General features: G+C 46.4%; 2 protein-coding genes across 2 annotated transcripts in view; one reads left to right on the forward strand and one right to left on the reverse strand.

The window, feature by feature from the left end:
• Positions 1–22,223, forward strand: LOC134094525 (gliomedin-like). Its single transcript, XM_062548069.1, has 21 exons — positions 1–545; positions 2,817–2,868; positions 4,603–4,620; positions 5,389–5,469; positions 5,923–6,024; positions 6,461–6,580; positions 9,052–9,138; positions 9,237–9,761; positions 10,316–10,399; positions 10,636–10,707; positions 10,867–10,935; positions 11,012–11,113; positions 13,070–13,240; positions 13,922–14,002; positions 14,453–14,521; positions 15,140–15,202; positions 16,348–16,413; positions 16,628–16,717; positions 17,251–17,376; positions 19,781–19,934; positions 20,946–22,223. Exons 1-21 carry the CDS (start codon positions 177–179, stop codon positions 21,445–21,447), a joined length of 3,003 nt encoding a protein of 1,000 aa, XP_062404053.1. The 5' UTR covers positions 1–176; the 3' UTR covers positions 21,448–22,223.
• An 852-nt stretch (positions 22,224–23,075) lies between these two features.
• Positions 23,076–25,380, reverse strand: part of cdhr5b (cadherin-related family member 5b) — a 12,272-nt gene continuing 9,967 nt past the window's right edge. The window contains exons 9-11 of the mRNA XM_062546536.1: positions 25,176–25,351; positions 24,436–24,666; positions 23,076–23,545 (exon numbers count right to left, since the gene is read on the reverse strand). Coding sequence (XP_062402520.1) covers positions 23,228–23,545; positions 24,436–24,666; positions 25,176–25,351 — 725 coding nt within the window. The 3' untranslated portion in view covers positions 23,076–23,227. The remainder of the gene's footprint in view (positions 23,546–24,435; positions 24,667–25,175; positions 25,352–25,380) is intronic.

Here is a 25,380-nt window from a genome sequence, read left to right on the forward strand (position 1 = left end):
ATCTCTGAACTGCTCTCATTCACAGGCGTGTGTTCATCTGTGTGTTCATCTGTGTGGTCATCTCAGAACTGCTCTCGACGGCCGTCTCTCCGCACGCTGCTCGTCTCTCTGTGGTGCCCGTGGGTCGGTCAGCGGCGGTCAGTGTGTGTGTGTGTGTGTGTGTGAGGCCTGAGCCCATGATGAGGGAGGAGAGCTCTGGGCGTGTGCGCTGGGTCCAGCCCGTGGTGCTGCTGGGTGCGTGTGTGCTCACGCTGATCAACTCTGCGGCGCTGCTGCTGCTGCTGCCACGACTGGACCATCTCTCCGCTCGACTGGACCATCTCTCCGCTCGACTGGACCACACAGACGGCCGTCTGCTGGAGCTCCGGAGCGCCGCCGGGATCAGCCCCTGGGACGGGACCCCCGGGGGGCAGCTCAGAGCCCTGCTGGGGCAGGAGGGGCAAGAGCAGCGCAGCCGGGGCAAAAGAAGCCACAGTGGTCAGCAGGGACACCAGCGGGCAGCCCATCAGGACACCATGATGATGGTCACCTACTCCATGATCCCGGTAAGCCTGACCACCACCCCTCACCCTGCATGACCCCTCAGTAGGACCCTCAGTAGGACCCTCAGTAGGACAGTAGGACCCTCAGCAGGACAGTAGAACCCTCAGTAGTACAGTAGGACCCTCAGCAGGACAGTAGAACCCTCAGTAGGACCCTCAGCAGTACAGTAGAACCCTCAGTAGTACAGTAGAACCCTCGGCAGTACAGTAGGACCCTCAGCAGTACAGCAGGACCCTCAGCAGTACAGTAGAACCTTCAGCAGTACAGTAGAACCCTCGGCAGTACAGTAGAACCCTCAGCAGTACAGTAGAACCCTCGGCAGTACAGTAGAACCCTCAGCAGTACAGTAGGACCCTCGGCAGTACTGTAGGACCCTCAGTAGAACCCTCAACAGTACAGTAGGACCCTCAGCAGTACAGTAGAACCCTCAGCAGTACAGTAGAACCCTCAGTAGGACCCTCAGCAGTACAGTAGGACCCTCAGTAGAACCCTCAGCAGTACAGTAGGACCCTCAGTAGAACCCTCAGCAGTACAGTAGAACCCTCAGTAGAACCCTCAGTTTGCTGTTCAGTCTGTTCGTGCTGCTCACCTGCTTCAGCTGTTTCATGTGAACGGTGTCTGGTAGTGAGAAGTGGGGACTGTGCTTCAGTTTAGTAATGAGCAGTAATAGTAGTAGTAGTAAGCAGGAGTATGCTTCAGTTTAGTAACACTATTTAGTAACGAGCAGTAATAGTAGTAGTATGCTTCAGTTTAGTAACACTATTTAGTAACGAGCAGTAATAGTAGTAGTATGCTTCAGTTTAGTAACACTATTTAGTAACGAGCAGTAATAGTAGTAGTAGTAAGCAGGAGTATGCTTCAGTTTAGTAATACTATTTAGTAACGAGCAGTAATAGTAGTAGTAGTAAGCAGGAGTATGCTTCAGTTTAGTAACACTAGTAATGAGCAGTACTAGTAGTAGTAGTAAGCAGTATGCTTTAGTTTAGTAACACTATTTAATGCACTTATCTGTTGGATAAAAACTGTTTTGTAGTCAGTTTGTTCTTGTTCTCATGAGTCTGTATCTCCTGCCTGATGGCTGAAGTGTGAACAGTGTGTGTCCAGGCCAGGGTGCCATGCGTCCTGTCTGATGGCTGTAGTGTGTGTCCAGGGTGCCATGAGTGTTGCGTAATGGCTGTAGTGTGAACAGTGTGTGTCCAGGGTGTGTGTGTGTGGTGTGTGTGTGTGTGTGTGAGTGTGTGTGAGGCCACGGCTTGCTCAGTAGATGAATGAGCCCTGCAGGCAACTGGTGTGTGTGGATCAAAGGGCTTTATTTCACACATTAGAGCGCAGGTGAACATTAATGAAACGTGAAACTCTCTGATCTCTAACACAGGGAGGGAGGGACATCCAAACACACACTGCAGCAGGCTCAGTGCTGCCAAAACAAACATGTTTGGCGTGTGTGTGCGTGTGTGTGTGTGCGTGTGTGCGTGTGTGTGTGTGTGTGTGTGTGTGTGTGTGTGTGTGTGTGTGTTTGTGTAAAGACCTAAGGGTGGGGAGGGAAGCTCCTCTGGCGGATGTGGGAGTTTTTGTGGATGTGCTGAATGCAGTGAGGCGTGACTGTAGTGTGTGTGTGTGTGTGTGGGGGGGGGGGGGATTCCTCTAACCCTCCCCTGACACCAACAGAAGAGCGTGACTGTAGTGTGTGTGTGTGTGTGTGTGTGTGTGTGTGTGTGTGTGTATGTGTGTGTGTGTGTGTGTGTGTGTGTGTGTGTGTGTGTGTTTGGGGAGTTCCTCTAACCCTCCCCTGACACCAACAGAGGAGTGTGACTGTAGTGTGTGTGTGTGTGTGTGTACGTGTGTGTGTGTGTATGTGTGTGTGTGTGTGTGGGGGGGCAGCAGTACTACAGGACTGTAGACTCCAGGGCGAGAGAGGATCCTCTGCATCTGATGACTATTGAGAAGAGCAGTTGAGTCTTACGTGCAGATGGCAGCCAGAAGTGGACCACTATTATCATTAGAAGTTGGACCTGAAGGTCATTTAACGTGAGAAATATATAATGTCCCGTTGTTTTCCTCAGACGAAGGTCATTTAACATGAGAAATATAACCATGTCCCATTGATTTCCTCAGACGAAGGTCTTTTAACGTGAGAAATGTAACCATGTCCCGTTGTTTTCCTCAGACGAAGGTCATTTAACGTGAGAAATATAACCATGTCCCGTTGTTTTCCTCAGACGAAGGTCATTTAACGTGAGAAATGTAACCATGTCCCGTTGTTTTTCCCTCAGACGAAGGTCTTCTCCGATCTGTGCAACAGCTCCAGAGGCATTTGTTTGACAGGTACTGACACACAGGGCTGTGGGGAGTTTTCCCTCCTTACCATGTCCCACTCCAGCAGAGTAGTGTATTATGAGAACAACAGCATGGTTATGGGTGTTCACTCCAGCAGAGTAGTGTATTATGAGAACAACAGCATGGTTATGGGTGTTCACTCCAGCAGAGTACTGTATCATGAGAACAACAGCATGGTTATGGGTGTTCACTCCAGCAGGGTAATGTATTATGCTGTATCCCAAACGACAGGCTGGTCACACCAGCACGATCAGCTTCCTCAGATGGTCACGCCAGCATGTCTAGCTGGTGGCCTAACCAGCTACACCAGCAAAGACCAGCAATAGCTGGAAGAAAACCAGCAAAGACCAGCTAAAACCAACTAAAACCAGCTACCAGCCTAAGCTGGTTTCTTGCTGTTTTTTTCAGCAGGGTGGTTTAAGATGGTCATGCTGGTTACCAGCCTGTCAAGCTTGACAAAGATGGTCAAGCTGGTTTTCTATAATGACCAACATAAGCTGGCGTAGCCAGTAAAAACCAGCAATGTAGACCAGCAACACCGACTAAAATGACCAGCTTGAGGTGGTACGACAATCAAAACCAGCTGTATTACCATCATAAGCTGGGTAAACCAGCTGAAGGTGTGTTTTCGCGAGAGTTTTGCTGGTCTAGCTGGTTAACCATCATAGGGTGGTCAAATAAGCTGGCTAACAAGCTGGTCAACCAGCAAACCACCTTTAGCTGGTCAGGCTGTTTTTTCCAGCAGGGCTGCTTTATTTAAAATGGTGCCCCACCCTACTGAGACAATTACATCTGATGAAAAGTAGAGGTGTGTAGCAGGAAAAATAACGTCCTTTTGGCAACAAGTTGAGACAGAGCTAGATTTCTATTTCCCTGTGGTGGGTGAGGCCCATTCACTTAGCAACCTCTATCACTTAGCAACCTCTGCTACTGTGTATCCACATCAAAGGAAGAACTAAACATCTCATTATACTCTCACAGCTCTGTTTGACTTCTTTGGAATAGCTGCTAATTACACCATAAGTTATAACTCTAAATGCAGTCTTTTACATAATGGAAATTATAATTAGGGCTGTCAAAAGAACTGATTCATTCATTCATTCATTCATATATTCATACTGTATATATTATTAGTATATAACCATTAGACTGTAACATGAAGAACCGTTCTTATTAGTATATAGCCATTAGACTGTAACATAAAGGAACCGTTCTTATTAATATATAACCATTAGACTGTAACATAAAGGAACCGTTCTTATTAATATATAACCATTAGACTGTAACATGAAGGAGCCGTTCTTATTAGTATATAACCATTAGACTGTAACATGAAGGAGAGAGAATGGTGGTGTTGATAAAAAATTAAGTGTTGATTACAATAAAGTCTTCTGCAATGTCTGCAGCAAGGAATTTGCATATCACTGGAGTTCGTCAACTCTAAAGTACCACATCAATGCAAAGAAATAGTGTTGACATTGAGAGGAGTGTTAATGAAAATAATAATATAAGAGTTTTGGAACTTAATGTCACTAATGCTGATTATTCAATGATTCATTAGAATTTGAATATTTAAAATACTATCACAGCAAAGTTATAATTGCAATTCATTTAGATTAATTCATCATAGAGTATGACTCTTAATCGACTGACAGCCTTAATTGTAATAAAATATGATTTTCGCAGGCATTACAATCAATATCTTTTTCTTTTTTTTAACAGGCCCACCTGGACTTCCTGGTAAAAGAAAACAACACAAAACACACATTTCATCTGTCTGTAATACTGCTCATCTCTCTAATGCTGTTCATCTCTCTGATGCTGCTCATCTCTCTAATGCTGTTCATCTCTCTAATGCTGTTCATCTCTGATGCTGTTCATCTCTCTAATGCTGTTCATCTCTGATGCTGTTCATCCCTCTAATGCTGTTCATCTCTGATGCTGTTCATCTCTGATGCTGTTCATCTCTCTAATGCCGCTCATAATGCTGTTCATCTCTCTGATGCTGTTCATCTCTAATGCTGCTCATCTCTGATGCTGCTCATCTCTCTGTTCATCTCTCTAATGCTGTTCATCTCTGATGATATTCAATGCTGTTCATCTCTCTCTGATGCTGCTCATCTCTAATGCTGCTCATCTCTAATGCTGTTCATCTCTCTAATGCTGTTCATCTCTCTAATGCTGCTCATCTCTCTAATGCTGTTCATCTCTCTAATGCTGTTCATCTCTCTGATGCTGTTCATCTCTAATGCTGTTCATCTCTCTAATGCTGTTCATCTCTCTCTAATGCTGCTCATCTCTCTAATGCTGTTCATCTCTCTGATGCTGTTCATCTCTCTAATGCCGCTCATAATGCTGTTCATCTCTCTCTGATGATTGCTTGATGGTGTTCGGACTGGTCGTGTGTGTGATGGTGTCCTGACTTTTCTGCTCAGGTGTGTGTGTTGTGTGATCAGAAACTGTGGTGTGTTGAAGCAGTGTGTGTGTGTGTGTGTGTGTGTTTGTCAGGTCCTGCAGGGCGAGATGGAGCGTCTGGAGTTCCCGGCCAGAAGGGCGACGCTGGAGAGCAGGGCAGGAGAGGGAGACGGGGTAAGACCCGGGGCAATTAATCAGGGCAGTTACAGAGTGGGGCAGATTCTTGAATTTCCCCTCGGGGATCAATTAAGTATCTACAGTATCTATCTAGATAGGCCCAGGGGCAATTAATCAGGGCAGTTACAGAGTGGGGCAGATTCTTGAATTTCCCCTAGGGGATCAATTAAGTATCTACAGTATCTATCTAGATAGGCCCTTGGGCAATTAATAAGGGCAGTTATTTGGTCAACTGGGATAGATATGCTGAGGGGGGATTCCTCAGGGAGGTTGACTGGGCATGATGTAGTTAACGGTGTATGATATGTCATGGTCCAGCTTATTGCTGACTGGCTACACAGCTGAGTGTGTGTGTTCCTCATGTGTGTGTAGAGTGTGTGTGTTCCTCATGTGTTCCTCATGTGATGAGTGTATGTGTGTGTATGTGTGTGTGTGTGTTCATGTGTACAGGCCCCTCTGGAGAGAGAGGAGAGAGGGGTGAGAAGGGCGATAAGGGAGAGCCAGGGGCAGCCGGTTGGAAGGATGAGTTCTCCAGCGAGGTTTTCTTACAGGGTAACACACACACACACACACACACACACACACACACACACACACACACACACACACACACACACACACACATATACACACACACACACACACACAACAAGGTTTTCTTACAGGGTAACATACACACACACACACACACACACACACACACACACAGACACACACACACACACACACAGACACACAGACACACAGACACACAGACACACACAGACACACACACACACACACAGACACACACACACACACACACAGACACACACACACACACACACACACACACACACACACACACACACACACACACACACACACACACACACACACACACACACACACACAGCACAACTCCCTCAGATGTGATCGGTAGTGATGTAGTATCAGATGTTATCTCTAGAGGGCACTACAGCTTTGCTCTCCTGTGACATGGCTGCAGGTCCCCCCGGCCCCATTGGACCTCCAGGTTTGCCTGGTCCTCCTGGTCCTTCTGGACCACACGGATCTCCGACCAACCAGACCAGCGCTGAGGAGGAGTTCTTGCTGTCCCCGTCTGGGGGTAAAGATTGGCCTGAACTTAACTAACCACCACCTCACTAAGATCAGCCTTAACCATCAGCCTGGCCTGCACTAACATCACTAAGATCAGCCTTAACCATCAGCCTGCACTGACCACCATCACTAAGATCAGCCTGCACTGACCACCATCACTAAGATCAGCCTGCACTGACCACCATCACTAAAGCCTACCTTACATTGCCAGACTTTGCAAAGATTTGGAAAAGATTTTTGAAAAACTACAGTCTCAGACCCTCTCACATCTAAAGACAATTCATTGAGTTTTTAGTCACAGTCTAGTCTCAGATTAGGATTTTGCAAAGACTGTGGGTCACTATTTACAAGACTGCTGCTAGATTCCTTCAAATTATTTCCATCGTGCAATAGGCTACACGTCATCATTCACAGGAAATCACATGATAGCCTACTCATATCAAAGTAATTTTTCGTGTTTCTGCAGGCAGCATTGTTTGATGTGTGACATCACTAACAGATATAGAGTTGTTCTGTCACGTAGAACAGCCGACTAATAAATTATAAGAAATGAAATAACAAATAATCATAAAGGCTACAGCTGTCGCCTATTTTGCCCCTTCCTGTTTCATGTTCGCGCAAGGTTACTATTGGTTTTTAATGTTCACGTCACTATTTGCATGAGCCACGACTGAAAAGACTTCCGATAATATCAAACATGTTTGATATTGTCGTAACGGCAAAACTAGAAAAAGACTGCCTCCGACGGACTTAAAACCGCTAAGATTGGCACCTTACACTAAACGATTTAGATGACGGGAGCGCGCTGCGATTTCAGAGTTCAGAGTTTCAACTCCCAAGATTTCCGCCCGATTTTGGAAATGTAGTCGCCGACTGTTAAAACAGACCAAAATCGTGCAATGTAAGCCAGCCTTAAGATCAGCCTGCACTAACATCACTAAGATCAGCCTGCACCACCATCACTAAGATCAGCCTGCACTAACATCACTAAGATCAGCCTGCACTGACCACCATCACTAAGAGCAGCCTGCACTGACCACCATCACTAAGATCAGCCTGCACTAACATCACTAAGATCAGCCTGCACTAACATCACTAAGATCAGCCTGCATTAACATCACTAAGATCAGTCTGCACTAACATCACTAAGATCAGCCTGCACTGACCACCATCACTAAGATCAGCCTGCACTAACATCACTAAGATCAGCCTGCACTGATATCAGTAAGACCAGCCTGCACTAACATCACTAAGATCAGCCTGCACTAACATCACTAAGATCAGCCTGCACTGACCACCATCACTAAGATCAGCCTGCACTGACCACCATCACTAAGATCAGCCTGCACTAACATCGCTAAGATCAGCCTGCACTAACATCACTAAGATCAGCCTGCACTAACATCACTAAGATCAGCCTGAACTGACCACCATCACTAAGATCAGCCTGCACTAACATCACTAAGATCAGCCTGCACTAACCATGAGATCAGCAGCCTTAACTAACCTTCAGTAAGATCAGCCTTAAATAAAACTCAACCTTAACTAACCATGACCTTCTTGAATTTCCCCTTAGGGATCAATAAAGTATCTATCTATCTGCCTCATTAAAGGAACACTCCACCGTTTTTTCATATTAAACTAAGTTATTCCCTTAACTAAGACGAGTTGATACATACCTCTCACGTTTCAATGCGTGCACTCAATGGCTCTGGCGCACGGCGCTACTTTGATAGCACTTGGCGCAGTAATATCCTCACTCACAAGTGAAACTGAAATCCAAGAGTGATGATATTACTGCACAGAGACAAAGTGCTCCCAGGTGCTATACAGTATAGTTATCCTTCTTACCCGCTTAGAAAAGCCACGTTTTATTTTGTCTCACCTATATACTTGGTCATGTAACTACTCGTAACTGTATTTTATTTATTTATTTATTTATTTTTAAAGATTATTTTTTTGGGCTTTTTATGCCTTTAATGTGACAGGACAGTAGAGATGACAGGAAACGAGCGGGAGAGAGAGTAGGGGTGGGATCCGGAAAGGACCACGGGGCGGGAATCGAACCTGGGTCGCCAGCGTACGGTGCAGGTGCCCCAGCCAGTCGCGCCACGGCTGGGGCCGTAACTGTATTTTAATAGGGAAAACGTGGAGGTGTTTGGTCGCTTCTAACTTCATCTCGGTATGGATCCTAGTGAATGAACTGGGCTAGCTAAGTGCTATCAAAGTAGCGCTGTGTGTATGGATCCTAATGAATGAACTGGGCTAGCTAAGTGCTATCAAAGTAGCCCTGTGTGCCAGGGCCATTGAAACGTGAGAGGTATGCATCAACTCGTCTTCAAGTTAATGGAATAACGTAGTCTAATATGAATAAACGGTGGAGTATTAATTTAAGTTAAAACTTAACTTCCTGTGGTCATGGCAGAAGGCCCCGGGTGCTGAGGGCAGGATGAGTAATAAACTTCTCTGATTTGTCAGCGTTGCCTGTGCCCACTCCCTCAGAAGCTGGGTTACAGAGAGAGGCTATCAGGAAGCTTCCTGAAGAATTCCCCCGGAAGGAGACAGGTTGGCATGGGTTTCATGCTGAAATGGTGTCTGTAGTGTCTGTTATGCCTGTTTTGGGTGGTTGGGTAGCTATGGACTAACCCCTCTGACTTCCTCAGGATCCTCTACAGTCTCCTCAGGACCTGGCACCTTTCTGGGACCTGGGATTGCGACTTTTAAAGATGCTACCGCTACGTCTGTTGGGACTGCAACCTCTAAAGATGCTACTGCTATATCTGTTGGGACTGCGACCTCTAAAGATGCTACCGCTATATCTGTTGGGACTGCGACCTCTAAAGATGCTACAGCTACATCTGTTGGGACTGCGACCTCTAAAGATGCTACCGCTATGTCTGATGGGACTGCGACCTCTAAAGATACTACAGCTACATCTGTTGGGACTGCGACCTCTAAAGATGCTACCACTACGTCTGCTGCGACCTCTAAAGATGCTAGCTCTTTGTCTGTGGGGACTGTGACCTCTAAAGATGCTAACGGTACTTCTGGTGGGACTGTGATCTCTAAAGATGTTATCACAATGTCTGCTGCGACCTCTAAAGATGCTACCACTACGTCTGCTGGGACTACAACCTCTAAAGATGCTAACGCTACGTCTGCTGAGGAGAATCTGTCCATTAGCTCAGGTGCCTCATGCTGTTCACATTTGAGTAATCCTGCAGGATCTAGCTAACCCTGTAGAACATGACTGCAGGATCTAGTTAACCCTGTGGAACATGACTGCAGGATCTAGTTAGCCCTGTAGAACATGACTGCAGGATCTAGTTAACCCTGTAGAACATGACTGCAGGATCTACGTAGTTAACCCTGTAGAACATGACTGCAAGATCTAGTTAACCCTGTGGAACATGACTGCAGGATCTAGTTAACCCTGTAGAACATGACTGCAGGATCTAGTTAACCCTGTAGAACATGACTGCAGGATCTAGTTAACCCTGTAGAACATGACTGCAGGATCTAGTTAACCCTGTAGAACATGGCTGCAGGATCTAGTTAACCCTGTAGAACATGACAGCAGGATCTAGTTAACCCTGTAGAACATGACAGCAGGATCTAGTTAACCCTGTAGAACATGACTGCAGGATCTAGTTAACCCTGTAGAACATGACTGCAGGATCTAGTTAACCCTGTGGAACATGACTGTGAGATTAACCAGTTGAGGTGTGATTCCTGTGTTTAGTTAGTGCTGCATCCATGCCACTATCCCAGGCAGTGACCCAAGAGACTCCGACTCAAACTCCAGACACACCTCTACAGAAATCAGGCATGTCACCCCAAAGCTTAACTATGTGTGTGTATTTCTAGTGATAATACAGAATTATAGTCAAGTCAAGTCAAGTTAAGTCACATTTATTTATAAAGCGCATTTTTGTATACACAAAGTGCACACCCAAAGCGCACCATAGTGATAGTGCAGAATTAACATTGGGAATTATGCATGAATTCAAGTGCTAGCATCCATTTATTAACGATTATTGAATGAATTGCTCTCATTCACAGACCTGCTTACAACAGGCCCAAGAGCACAAACAGCATCAGACACTCTTGAAGAAATGACCACAGCACAGCCAGGTAGTCCAGTGGTCTTACAACAGAAGAGACTCTGAATTACTAAATATGTTGTATAGCATTTGTAATCTGAAATACAATAACATAACTACAAATGAGAGTATTGAACTTCTTTACTCTGACTTTACTCTGCCATTATCATTGATATGTCTCTATGTCTAGTCGGGCCTTCTTCCACCCCATCAGAGGAGGCTTTCATCAAGGTGCCCGAGCCCCCTGTGGACAGTTCAGGTACTGCACACCTTTCACCAACCCTGTGGTTGACTCCTGGATGGATCGAGACCGAGTGAACTCTGTTTCCCCACAGACTTGGCGTCCTCCACAGCCGGCCCTGGAAAGGACTCTGGAACAAGACCAAGGTTCCAAACAACACAGCAAACTAATGAGGCCTCTGCTGTGGACATCTCAGGTACTTCTGATCGCTTACTCCTGCTGCAGCCTCTGGAGTAGTGGTGTAGTGGTGTAGTGGTGTAGTGTAGTAGTGGAGTAGGGTTGTAGTGGTGTAGTGTAGTGGAGTAGGGTTGTAGTGGTGTAGTGTAGTAGTGGTGTAGTGGTGTGGTGGTGTAGTGTAGTACCTATAAAACATTGTAACCTGTAAGGACTATATATGACGTTGTATGAGGAAAACGAGAAAGGGGCCACTTTCAAGAGTAAATCATACATGTTTTGTGTATAAAACACGTTACGTTTATTCTATATCTTTTCCATATGAGAGTGGTGTAGGTGATTGGGCTGCTGCTGCTGCTGGTGTAGTGGAATAGTGGAGTAGTGGTGCTTACTCCTTCTGCAGCCTCTGGTGTAGTGGTGTGGTGGTGTAGTGGTGTGGTGTTGTAGTGGTGTAATGGTGTGGTGGTGTAGTGGTGCACTGGTGTAGTGGTGTAGTGGAGTAGTGGTGTAGTGGTGTAGTGGAGTAGTGGTGTGGTGGTGTAGTGGTGTGGTGGTGTGGTGGTGTGGTGGTGGTGTAGTGTTGTAGTGGAGTAGTGGTGTAGTGTTGTAGTGTTGCACTGGTGTAGTGTTGTAGTGGTGTAGTGCAGTAGTGGTGTAGTAGAGTAGTAGTGCACTGGTGTAGTGGTGTAGTGGAGTAGTGGTGTAGTGGTGTAGTGGAGTAGTGTTGTAGTGGTGTAGTGCTGTGGTGGTGTAGTGTTGTAGTGGTGTGGTGGTGTAGTGGTGCACTGGTGCACTGGTGTAGTGGTGTAGTGTTGTAGTGGAGTAGTGGTGTAGTGTAGTGGTGTGGTGTAGTGGAGTAGTGGTGTAGTGGTGTAGTGGTGTAGTGGTATAGTGTTGTAGTGCTGTGGTGGTGTAGTAGAGTAGTGGTGTAGTGGTGTAGTGGTGTGATGGTGTGATGGTGTAGTGGAGTAGGGTTGTAGTGGTGCACTGGTGTAGTGGTGTAGTGTTGTAGTGGAGTAGTGGTGTAGTGCAGTGGTGTAGTGGTGTAGTGTAGTGGTGTAGTGGAGTAGTGTGGTGTAGTGTAGTGGTGTAGTGTAGTGTTGTAGTGGAGTAGTGGTGTAGTGTAGTGGTGTAGTGGAGTAGTGGTGTAGTGTAGTGGTGTAGTGGAGTAGTGGTGTAGTGTAGTGGTGTAGTGGAGTAGTGGTGTAGTGTAGTGGTGTAGTGGAGTAGTGGTGTAGTGTAGTGGTGTAGTGGAGTAGTGGTGTAGTGTAGTGGTGTAGTGTAGTGGTGTAGTGGAGTAGTGTGGTGTAGTGTAGTGGTGTAGTGTAGTGGTGTAGTGGAGTAGTGTTGTAGTGTTGTAGTGGAGTAGTGGTGTAGTGTAGTGGTGTAGTGGTGTAGTGTTGTAGTGGTGTAGTGGTGTAGTGTAGTGGTGTAGTGTAGTGGTGTAGTGGAGTAGTGTGGTGTAGTGTAGTGGTGTAGTGTAGTGTTGTAGTGGAGTAGTGGTGTAGTGTAGTGGTGTAGTGTAGTGGTGTAGTGTAGTGGTGTAGTGTAGTGGTGTAGTGGAGTAGTGGTGTAGTGTAGTGGTGTAGTGTAGTGGTGTAGTGTAGTGGTGTAGTGGAGTAGTGGTGTAGTGTAGTGGTGTAGTGTAGTGGTGTAGTGTAGTGGTGTAGTGTTGTAGTGGAGTAGTGGTGTAGTGTTGTAGTGGAGTAGGTGATTGGGCTGCTGCTCCTGCTGGGGAGGCGGGAGCTGCTGTGTGGTGCCGTACCCCCCCCTGCTGGTGTAGTGGTGTAGTGTTGCTTACTCCTGCTGCAGCCTCTGCTGTAGTGTTGCTTACTCCACATGTTTTATTTATTTATATCAGTCACATGTTCACATTAATGATATTGTTGTTTTTTCATACTGTATATTTTATGCTCACGTTAATGATTATTTGCTGTTTATTTGTTCAACCCCTGAATAACTGGCAACCAAAATGAAGGTTTTCAAGAAACAGTCAGAGAACATCCAGTGGAAATGCCTTCACAGGAAACAGTCAGTGAACATCCAGTGGAAATGCCTTCACAGGAAACAGTCAGAGAACATCCAGTGGAAATGCCTTCACAGGAAACAGTCAGAGAACATCCAGTGGAAATGCCTTCACAGGAAACAGGTATTTAACTGTAAATGGCAGGTGCTTCTCCTGAACACATGTCAACCACTGGGTGTTTAAGTATTGTGATTGATTGAGTATTATTGTGTACAATTAAGTAATTGTGTGGAATCTCATGGGGATTTGTCTTGTATCTTTGCTGACCCTTACACCCATGCTGTACACATACAGTATGAATCCACTTGAACCCAAACAGAGGCTTTGCACTGTAGGTTCTCTACCACCATACATGTCAAGAATGCTACAATAGAGGGCTGCCCCCCTAGGCCAGACTACTGTAAATCTTTTAAAGGATTAACATGTTCCCCATGTCCGCACTGAACTTGGACAATCAGCCTTTTATTACAATGCCCCCACCTCTTGAAACAGTCTTTATTACAATGCCCCCACCTCTTGAAACAGTCTTTATTACAATGCCCTCACCTCTTGAAACAGTCTTTATTACAATGCCCCCACCTCTTGAAACAGTCGTGCATTCCTCTTCCTCTATGATGTAGTATATATATTATGCAGTATATTATTGTGACCATTTAATCTCGTCTTAGTTGTAAATGAGAGATTCCCTCAATTAACTTTCCGAGAAACTAAATAAAGGTATGCCACTACTATGTGGCTTGACTTAGCTTCTCTCCTGAAAGTGAAGGTTTTATGAAGGTCTATCTGCCTGATTTCCCTCTTTAGTGTCTCCGACGGACGGCCCAGGAAATGATGTGACGAAGGCAGTTTTCCCGCCTTTACAGGAGGTCCCTTCAGCATCACCAGGTGCTTAAGAGAAAGGCAGTCATGGAGGAGTGGTCAGGGGATTGTGCTCCTGTTCAGAGTAGAGTCTTCTGTGGTCCTGTGTGTTTGCAGTAGTCTTCTGTGTTCCTGTGTGTTTGCAGTAGAGTCTTCTGTGTTCCTGTGTGTTTGCAGCTCTTCTGTGTGTTTGCAGCACAGACTTCTGTGTGTTTGCAGTAGAGTCTTCTGTGTTCCTGTGTGTTAGGCTCTTCTGTGTTCCTGTGTGTTTGCAGCAGGCTCTTCTGTGTTCCTGTGTGTTTGCAGCTCTTATGTGTTCCTGTGTGTTTGCAGCAGGCTCTTCTGTGTTCCTGTGTGTTTGCAGTAGAGTCTTCTGTGGTCCTGTGTGTTTGCAGTAGAGTCTTCTGTGGTCCTGTGTGTTTGCATCAGGCTCTTCTGTGTCGGTCATTAATGCCATGTTGTCCTCTGTTCCCACAGCAGACCCTGTGAGTGGCCTGCTTCCTGGGATGGTGGTGGAATTTTTCCACAACATGCTGGAGAACGCAGGTGCTTTATTCTTAAACTCAATTCATTACTCACACACTAGTGTTCAGTAAGCTTGCTTCCCCCATGAGCCCTCTGTGTTAGTGGCAGGTCGTGTTCAGTCACTTTCTGAACACTAGGAGTGTTAATTGGGCACATGGGCTGGGGTTTAGGAGTGTTAATTGGGCACATGGGGTTTAGGAGTGTTAATTGGGCACATGGGCTGGGGTTTAGGAGTGTTAATTGGGGACATGAGCTGGGGTTTAGGAGTGTTAATTGGGCACATGGGCTGGGGTTTAGGAGTGTTAATTGGGCACATGGGGTTTAGGAGTGTTAATTGGGCACATGGGCTGGGGTTTAGGAGTGTTAATTGGGCACATGAGCTGGGGTTTAGGAGTGTTAATTGGGGACATGGGGTGGGGTCCAGGAGTGTTAATTGGGCACATGGGCTGGGGTTTAGGAGTGTTAGTTGGGCACATGGGATGGGGTTTAGGAGTGTTCATACGTGAGACTGGGTATTTGCATACTACTGATGAAGCTACCTGCATCTCCTGGACATATTCCTGTCTGGCTCATATGTAGGCATTTGAACTCTTGTATTGTTTTACTTTCACACGGTTTCATGTCTCCCCTCGTCTTTAGGCTGGTCTACAGACACCCGAGGAGATGAAACAGTCAGAGAGGACGGCACTTCAGAGACACCAGGTACTAGCGGTAGCACCTGCAGAGTTTACTTCGGTACAGGCCTGCAGAACAGCTTTTGTAGGCTGTGTGTTTGACCAACAGGACCACCAGTGGTGTTTATTCTAGTAGTAGATCAGTGGTGTTTACTGTAGTAGATCAGTGGTGTTTACTCTAGTAGTAGATCAGTGGTGTTTATTCTAGTAGTAGATCAGGGGTGTTTACTCTAGTAGTAGATCAGTGGTGTTTACTCTAGTAGTAGATCAGTGGTGTTTACTCTAGTAGTAGATCAGTGGTGTTTATTCTAGTAGATCAGTGGTGTTTACTCTAGTAGTAGATCAGTGGTGTTTATTCTAGTAGATCAGTGGTGTTTACTCTAGTAGTAGATCAGTGGTGTTTACTCTAGTAGATCAGTGGTGTTTACTCTAGTAGTAGATCAGTGGTGTTTACTCTAGTAGTAGATCAGTGGTGTTTACTCTAGTAGTAGATCAGTGGTGTTTATTCTAGTAGATCAGTGGTGTTTACTCTAGTAGTAGATCAGTGGTGTTTACTCTAGTAGTAGATCAGTGGTGTTTATTCTAGTAGATCAGTGGTGTTTACACTAGTAGATCAGTGGTGTTTATTCTAGTAGTAGATCAGTGGTGTTTATTCTAGTAGATCAGTGGTGTTTACTCTAGTAGTAGATCAGTGGTGTTTACTGTAGTAGATCAGTGGTGTTTACTCTAGTAGTAGATCAGTGGTGTTTATTCTAGTAGATCAGTGGTGTTTACTCTAGTAGTAGATCAGTGGTGTTTATTCTAGTAGATCAGTGGTGTTTACTCTAGTAGTAGATCAGTGGTGTTTACTCTAGTAGTAGATCAGTGGTGTTTACTCTAGTAGTAGATCAGTGGTGTTTACTCTAGTAGTAGATCAGTGGTGTTTACTCTAGTAGTAGATCAGTGGTGTTTTTTCTAATAGATCAGTGGTGTTTACTCTAGTAGTAGATTAGTGGTGTTTACTCTAGTAGTAGATCAGTGGTGTTTTTTCTAATAGATCAGTGGTGTTTACTCTAGTAATAGATCAGTGGTGTTTACTCTAGTAGTAGATCAGTGGTGTTTACTCTAGTAGTAGATCAGTGGTGTTTACTCGGTCTTATGTGAGATTAACACTCAAGTGTCTTCCTCCTGCAGTGGATCCTGATAATCCTGGCAATACCATCCTGGAAACAGCTTTGGGATCCATGAAGGAGCAGAGAGGTACAGGATGACTGACTTTCCCAGAATGATATCTGTGTGTGTGTGTGTGTGTGTGTGTGTGTGTGTGTGTGTGTGTGTGTGTGTGTGTGTGTGTGTGTGTGTGTGTGTGTGTGTGTGTGTGTGTGTGTGTGTGTGTGTGTGTGTGTGTGTGTGTGTGTGTGTGTGTGTGTGTGTGTGTTTAAATGATGATGCCCCTTGCTGGGATGTCTTGCAGGTTTATCTACTACCTTCCCCCAAGACCAGACCCAGACAGAGAAGCCTTTGCTCTCCAGAGGCACCAAGAAGAGGCCTGAGAAGAAACAAGGTCTGCTGCTTTACACACATCCACCCACTCCCACACATCCACCCACTCCCATGCTATACACACACACATCCACCCACTCCCATGCTATACACACACACATCCACCCACTCCCATGCTATACACACACACACATCCACCCACTCCCATGCTGTACACACACACATCCACCCACCATCCTTTACACACACACACACACACACACACACACACACACACACACACACACACACACACACACACACATCCACCCACTCCCATCCTTTACACACACACACACACACACACACATCCACCCACTCCCATGCTATACACACACACATCCACCTACCCCCATACTTCACACACACACACACACACACACACACACACACACACACACACACACACATCCACCCACTCCCATGCTTTACACACACACATCCACCCACTCCCATGCTACACCCACTCCCATGCTTTATATACGTCCACGCTTCCCTTCTCCTGCTGGACACGCGTGTCCTCATGCGGTTTGTGCTTCGCTTCTCTTGGTCCAGAGTGTGTGATCAAAGTGATCTCCTGCCAGCTGAACGTGACCACCACTCAGAACACCTACGGGAGTCTGCTGCTGGACGCAGCGCAGCGGGGGGACACACACCTGTGGGTGGCAGAACACTTCTCAGGTACCTCCCACCTCCCACCTCCACCTATCAGCATTGTGCACTTATCAGGTCCCTCCCACCTCCACCTATCAGCATTGTGCACTTCTCAGGTACCTCCCACCTCCCACCTCCACCTATCAGCATTGTGCTCTTCTCAGGTACCTCCCACCTCCCACCTCCACCTATCAGCATTGTGCACTTCTCAGGTACCTCCCACCTCCACCTATCAGCATTGTGCACTTCTCAGGTACCTCCCACCTCCCACCTCCACCTATCAGCATTGTGCACTTCTCAGGTACCTCCCACCTCCCACCTCCACCTATCAGCATTGTGCTCAATGAGCAGCACACCAGCTAATAGGCTAACTGAAAAAGCACCATGCCAATCTCTAGGTATGGTGAAGGGTATGTGATGATGTGGGTACACCATGCCAATCTCTAGGTATGGTGAAGGGTATGTGATGATGTGGATACACCATGCCAATCTCTAGGTATGGTGAAGGGTATGTGATGATGTGGGTACACCATGCCAATCTCTAGGTATGGTGAAGGGTATGTGATGATGTGGGGCTATTTTAGTTGCAAAGGCCAAGGTAACTTTATCAGGATGCATAGTATCCTGGGTCCATGAAATAACTGGCCTTTAAAAATAAAAAATCTGCCTTCCTCTATGGGAATATAACATAGGGTGCAAATACTGATATTTTAAGCAAGAACATTTATTTATTTACGATACATTCCTCATTCACAAAGAAAGTTTGTATCCTTAAAGGCTGGATTTTCCTTAATTTTTTTAATTAAGGCATTAAGATCAATTTCCAAAAGATGATTTCATATTCCTCATTTTAGTCAACTTTAGCAAGGGGGCAAAAACGTATTCTCTCCACTGTATGCACACTCCCCGTGCCCACAAACTGACATTTCATATATGACCAGTGACCCCTACCTGTGCCCCCTGAGCCAGAGATCTCATATATGCACACAGCATGCCCTCTGAGCCAGAGATCTCATATATGCACACAGCATGCCCCCTGAGCCAGAGATCTCATATATGCACACTGCATGCCCTCTGAGCCAGAGATCTCATATGCACACAGCATGCCCTCTGAGCCAGAGATCTCTGTACACAGCATGCCCACTGAGCCAGAGATCTCATATATGCACACAGCATGCCCTCTGAGCCAGAGATCTCATATACGTATGCACACAGCATGCCCTCTGAGCCAGAGATCTCATATACGGTATGCACACAGCATGCCCTCTGAGCCAGAGATCTCTATACACAGCATGCCCTCTGAGCCAGAGATCTCATATACGTATGCACACAGCATGCCCTCTGAGCCAGAGATCTCATATATGCACACAACATGCCCTCTGAGCCAGAGCGAGCCTGAGCCTGAGCTAGCCAGAGCGAGCCTGGGTGCCATCCGATCCTAGCCCCGCCCACAACATTTGAGGTCGAGAAGTTCGGTCTGGCATTGCTCCGTTGTGGCGCAATTATGCTCGAATTTGTTTACATCAAAGATGCTGCTCTGATTGGTTGTAGGTCTATCCAATAGTTTGGTTGAAACACGCCCCATAATCACAGTCCAATGGAGCAGCATCAGACTCAGATTCCAACTAGAATGCTGAGTATGACAACGTCAGGCCAGCTGCATGCCCTCTGTCTGGTGACAGTGCTTATGTTCCGTCTGGTGACGGTGCTTATGTTCCGTCTGGTGACATTCCGTCTGGTGACAGTGCTTAATGTTCCGTCTGGTGACAGTGCTTATGTTCCGTCTGGTGACAGTGCTTATGTTCCGTCTGGTGACAGTGCTTATGTTCCGTCTGGTGACAGTGCTTAACGTTCCGTCTGGTGACAGTGCTTATGTTCCGTCTGGTGACGGTGCTTATGTTCCGTCTGGTGACAGTGCTTATGTTCCGTCTGGTGACATTCCGTCTGGTGACAGTGCTTAATGTTCCGTCTGGTGACAGTGCTTATGTTCCGTCTGGTGACAGTGCTTATGTTCCGTCTGGTGACAGTGCTTATGTTCCGTCTGGTGACAGTGCTTAACGTTCCGTCTGGTGACAGTGCTTATGTTCCGTCTGGTGACGGTGCTTATGTTCCGTCTGGTGACATTCCGTCTGGTGACAGTGCTTAATGTTCCGTCTGGTGACAGTGCTTATGTTCCGTCTGGTGACGGTGCTTATGTTCCGTCTGGTGACGGTGCTTATGTTCCGTCTGGTGACATTCCGTTTGGTGACGGTGCTTATGTTCCGTCTGGTGACATTCCGTCTGGTGACAGTGCTTAACGTTCCGTCTGGTGACATTCCGTCTGGTGACGGTGCTTATGTTCCGTCTGGTGACATTCCGTCTGGTGACGGTGCTTATGTTCCGTCTGGTGACATTCCGTCTGGTGACGGTGCTTAACGTTCTACTGCCGCAGGCCGGATGCTGGAGGAGTACCAGAGCATGGAGCACTTCGGCAGGAGGGTCCAGCGCAGGGTTCTGGACCTCAGGAGGTTCTACCAGGGCTGTGGACACGTGGTCCACAACGGATCCCTCTACTTTCACATCGCCGGCACCTACAGGGTTGCCAGGTATGCTGCACCGGCACGTCCCACCTTACATTAAAACATACTGTATATATAATGTTAAATGTAATGTATAAACACATATAAATGTTAATGTAAAACATATACTGTATGTCAGGGCTCCCTTGTAAAAGAGACTAAAGGTCTCAATGGGACTTCACCTGGTTAAATAAAGGTCAAATAAAATAAAATAAAATATATATAATGTTAAAAAATGCTTTAGAGGCTGCCAGATGCTTACTACAGGCGGCCAGGTACACACTCGACAGCCAAGTATACTGTATGTTGAAGTCGGGATAAGTCTTACAACATCTACAGAACCTACAAATACAGCAGATGTATTCAGATCAGCCATCGTTCCCCCCTCACATGGTTACTCAGGTTTAATCCTCACATGGTTGACCGTTTCCTTCCTCAGGTTTAATCCTCACATGGTTGACCGTTTCCTTCCTCAGGTTTAATCCTCACATGTTACCGTTTCCTTCCTCAGGTTTAATCCTCACATGTTACCGTTTGGTTCCTCAGGTTTAATCCTCACATGTTACCGTTTCCTTCCTCAGGTTTAATCCTCACATGTTACCGTTTCCTTCCTCAGGTTTAATCCTCACATGTTACCGTTTCCTTCCTCAGGTTTAATCCTCACATGTTACCGTTTCCTTCCTCAGGTTTAATCCTCACATGTTACCGTTTGGTTCCTCAGGTTTAATCCTCACATGTTACCGTTTCCTTCCTCAGGTTTAATCCTCACATGGTTGACCGTTTCCTTCCTCAGGTTTAATCCTCACATGTTACCGTTTGGTTCCTCAGGTTTAATCCTCACATGTTACCGTTTGGTTCCTCAGGTTTAATCCTCACATGTTACCGTTTCCTTCCTCAGGTTTAATCCTCACATGTTACCGTTTGGTTCCTCAGGTTTAATCCTCACATGTTACCGTTTGGTTCCTCAGGTTTAATCCTCACATGTTACCGTTTCCTTCCTCAGGTTTAATCCTCACATGTTACCGTTTGGTTCCTCAGGTTTAATCTGCGCACCGGGAGGTTACTGCCGTTGGCGGTGGAGGGCGCTCTCTTCCACGAGCTGTCGTATCTCTTCCACAACTCCAAGACCTACTTCAAGTTTGCGGCGGACGAGTTGGGCCTGTGGCTGATCTATGCGTCCAGTGTTGATGACATCATCATGGTGAGCCGGATTGAGCAGCAGTGGTTCTCCACGCTCGCTCCCATCAACACGTCCTACTCAAGACACCTGGCAGGCAACGCCTTCGTGGCTCACGGAGTGCTCTATGTGACGGACGCGGACGACAGCCGCATCACCTTCGCGTTTGACCTGCTGGAGAGGAAGCCGATTTCAGTGCAGCTGATCCTCCGGCCACTAGGGGGCGTGTTGGCCATGCTCTCCTACAGCCCCCGACACCAGAGTGTGTTCATGTGGGACAACAGCACGGTGAAGACGTGCAGCGTCCGCTTCTCCTCCGACCAGTGTGTGGGGGCATGGCCTCTCAGAGAACTCTCACCTTAGTGTGTGGGGGCATGGCCTCTCAGAGAACTCTCACCTTAGTGTTTGGACGCTGTGTGTATGTATTACTGCTTTCAGTTCAGATTACGTTTGTGAAATTTAACCCGGCCTGTGTATGCAAAGCCACCAAAGATTGAACACTTGAGCTATATGTTGCAACAGCAATCAACAAAAAAATTAAATATATTTTTTAAATAATGATATTTATGTATATACTGTATTTTACACATGTTGTCAAAGACATACTATTGATAACTAACTGTAGAAGACAAGTTTGTAGAGTTGTGAGTGCTATAGATTGTAGAGTTTGATAATGTAATGATAATGTAATGATTTGAGCTTTGTGAACTTGGGGACTAAATGCCTTTGGAAACTGCCACAAGGACTGCTTCATGTTTCTGTGTGTTCAGTGACGACGTGACAGCACTCTACTCCAGCGGCTGGTCAATGCAGAATCAGTCCAGTAGTTAGGCAGCCTACAACATACACACTCAACCCCTTAGTCCAGTAGTTAGGCAGCCTACAACATACACACTCAACCCCTTAGTCCAGTAGTTAGGCAGCCTACAACATACACACTCAACCCCTTAGTCCAGTAGTTAGGCAGCCTACAACATACACACTCGACCCCTCAGTCCAGTAGTTAGGTAGCCTACAACATACACACTCGACCCCTTAGTCCAGTAGTTAGGTAGCCTACAACATACACACTCAACCCCAAGTCGGGGCAGAAATCCTAACACGCTAGACTTTTGGTCATAACGTTGTGGAATGTCGCATGTTTTTACCCCATTGGGGCACCAGGGGGGGGTAGAGGGTGCTGCCCCCCCACTCCTCGACTGTGTTGATCTGAGTGGCCAGAGGGCACTACGCTGCTGATGTTGGAGCCCTTGGGGTTAATATGTGACATGTGGAGGAGATAAAGTTTACGGCTCATGATTAGTGTTGTGTGTTTCCTGATCCAACTCTCTGAGTATCCCAGAGCTGGAAAACACCTTATCAAACTCCAGCAATAACACCACGGGTTACCATGGAGACTGCTGCCCTGCTCTGTCCAGGTTCTGTTTATGAGGGGCAATATTCCCATTGGATCATACACACACACACACACACACACACACACACAGGGGCAATATTCCTTTGGAACATGACACGGTACTTTGTCATCTGGCTTTTTTATTATCATGGCATTGTATGCAGTCATAAATGAAGTCTTAAGTTCAAACTAAATATCCAGCCGTTTCAGAGTAACATTAACTTTAACATTAAGGAATTTTAAGCAAGTCAAGTCAAGTCAAGTCAAGTTTATTTATATAGCACATTTCATACACAGAGGTCATTCAATGTGCTTTACATTAACAAAAACCAAACAGTAATTATAGCAGATAAAAGCAAATGAAAAGTCTTTTAATATCCATAATCACTTCACACTATTTGTATGAAAATTAAAAAATAGTTTGTCCTGGCATGTACATATTTACAGAAGTGCAAAGCAGTTTAGAACAACACAGTGTGACGGTGGCTCGCTCTTCATCTCCTGTCCTGGCCCTAAGCAGGAAAATCACTTATCGCTTTATTATTATTATTATTACTTTTATTATTGAAGACTCAAGGCATTTATACTGTAGAGTCTTTGTTATTGAAGCCTCAGGGCATTTATAGTGTTTATGATGAAAGACTCAAGGCTTTTCTGGAGACTTTGTTATTGAAGACTCAAGGCTTTTCTGGAGACTTTGTGTACGGAACAGACGGGGGTTCCCTGAGGAACAGTTGTTCTCTTAAGCTACAAATCGGACGTCTGTGGGGGATCATCGTCATCATCCTCCTCGCGACGCTGGAGGTGATCATCCACGTCAGAGTTTTCATCTTCATCCTCTCCCTGCACTGACCCGTCACCATCATCATCAGTAAACTGAACCCCTCTCCGTGAAGCGTAGCCGCCAAGTGCATCTTCGTCTTCATCATCATCATCATCGTCATCCTCCTGCTCGGTGCGCTCGGGGATGATGCTGACCTCCACCTGGGGGTCGATGTCCTGCTTGAACCAGACGGCCTTGTAGCCCTCGTCGTCCTTCCTCTCTTTGGTCAGGATGGGCTTCACCTGAGGGAGCAATGAATCAGTAGGATTGGGAGAGTAGGAAATGTGCTGAGTCATGGTACTGTATGGTAGTTATGGGGGGGTATTGAGATAGTAGGAAATGTGCTGAGTCATGGCTCTGTATGGTAGTTATGGGGGGTATTGGGATAGTAGGAAATGTGCTGAGTCATGGTTCTGTATGGTAGTTGTGGGGGGGGGTATTGGGATAGTAGGAAATGTGCTGAGTCATGGTACTGTATGGTAGTTAAGGGGGGGGGGTATTGGGATAGTAGGAAATGTGCTGAGTCATGGCTCTGTATGGTAGTTATGTGGGGGGGGGTATTGGGATAGTAGGAAATGTGCTGAGTCATGGTACTGTATGGTAGTTATGTGGGGTTATTGAGATAGTAGGAAATGTGCTGAGTCATGGCTCTGTATGGTAGTTAAGAGAGGGGGGGGTATTGGGATAGTAGGAAATGTGCTGAGTCATGGTACTGTATGGTAGTCATGGGGGGTATTGAGATAGTAGGAAATGTGCTGAGTCATGGTTCTGTATGGTAGTTATGGGGGGAATATACTGTAGTTGGGTCGGGTTCAACAGATCTTCCCTCTGACTGCTCCGGCCCATACCACGGCCCAGCAGCAGGGATGTACTGATACCAGGAACAGAACTGTACTGGAGGCTAAACGCAAGTAAACGCGGTTTATCCACCTCTGAAATTTCAGAAATAGAGTTTATCCACCTCAATGTATATTGAAATTTCCATGTCTTTTACACTTAAATTTTATTTATTTTTTAAATTAGTATATCACCTATGGCAAAACAAAAAAAAGGATCATGCACACACACACACACACACACACACACACACACACACACACACACACACACACGTGATGACCTATGGCTTCACCTCTTTCTCGCTCTTGCTGCTCTCGGCTATGCTGGCGGTGTCGTCCCTGGTGGTCTCGTACAGGGGGGCCGCTGCTGCCCTGCTGACCGGTGCCTCCGCGGCGCGGGCGCGGTCCGGCTCGTCTGACGCCATCGAGTCGCCGTCGTCTCCGTCGTCGTCCCCGTCGCCCTGGAAACCTTTGTTGGAGTAGTGCACTCCGCCCTTCAGTCCAAAACCCCCTCCAGACTCCAGCTGTTAAACACAGGGGAGAGTCACTGCTGTGTGTGTGTGTGTGTGTGTGTGTGTGTGTGTGTGTGTGTGTGTGTGTGTGTGTGTGTGTGTAGCTGGCACATTACATTGCTATGTGGAGTTCCGTATGTAGGATTCATGTTGTCTTCAAAGCAACCACACAGCTCTCTTCCATTGACTTGCACAGTATTTAGAACAGCGCCACGTGTGGTGCAAAGGGAGATTACAAGAGACCCAGGCTAACACTAGTAAGTTAGCATGCTAACTTCAGCAGGCTAGACCCAGGCTAACACTAGTAGGTTAGCATGCTAACTTCAGCAGGCTAGACCCAGGCTAACACTAGTAGGTTAGCATGCTAACTTCAGCGGACGTCAGGGCAACACTTAGCCATTTTTAAATTACATTTCTGTCTTTACTTTCTCTTGCTATTTCTAGATTATTTTTCAAATGTTTAAAATACAGAAAACTCCACGCAGCACCGTTAAGGGAAATAAGCCGGTTTGTGAACTCACGTTGCTGTGGAAATGGCTGACTTCCTTGATCTTGCTGGCGTCTTTTTTGTGGCCGTTGATGTAGACGGCCAGGAGGACGATCATCACCACGGCGATGAGGAGCAGGATGCCAAGGGGCACGCCCACGGCAACCATGTCCTCCACACGATACGTCCCCGGCACCTGGATCACCGGATCTGCAGCACAGGACACAAACAGTTACACA

Source organism: Sardina pilchardus, chromosome 10 (assembly GCF_963854185.1).
Source record: "Sardina pilchardus chromosome 10, fSarPil1.1, whole genome shotgun sequence".
Taxonomy (NCBI): Eukaryota; Metazoa; Chordata; class Actinopteri; order Clupeiformes; family Clupeidae; genus Sardina; species Sardina pilchardus.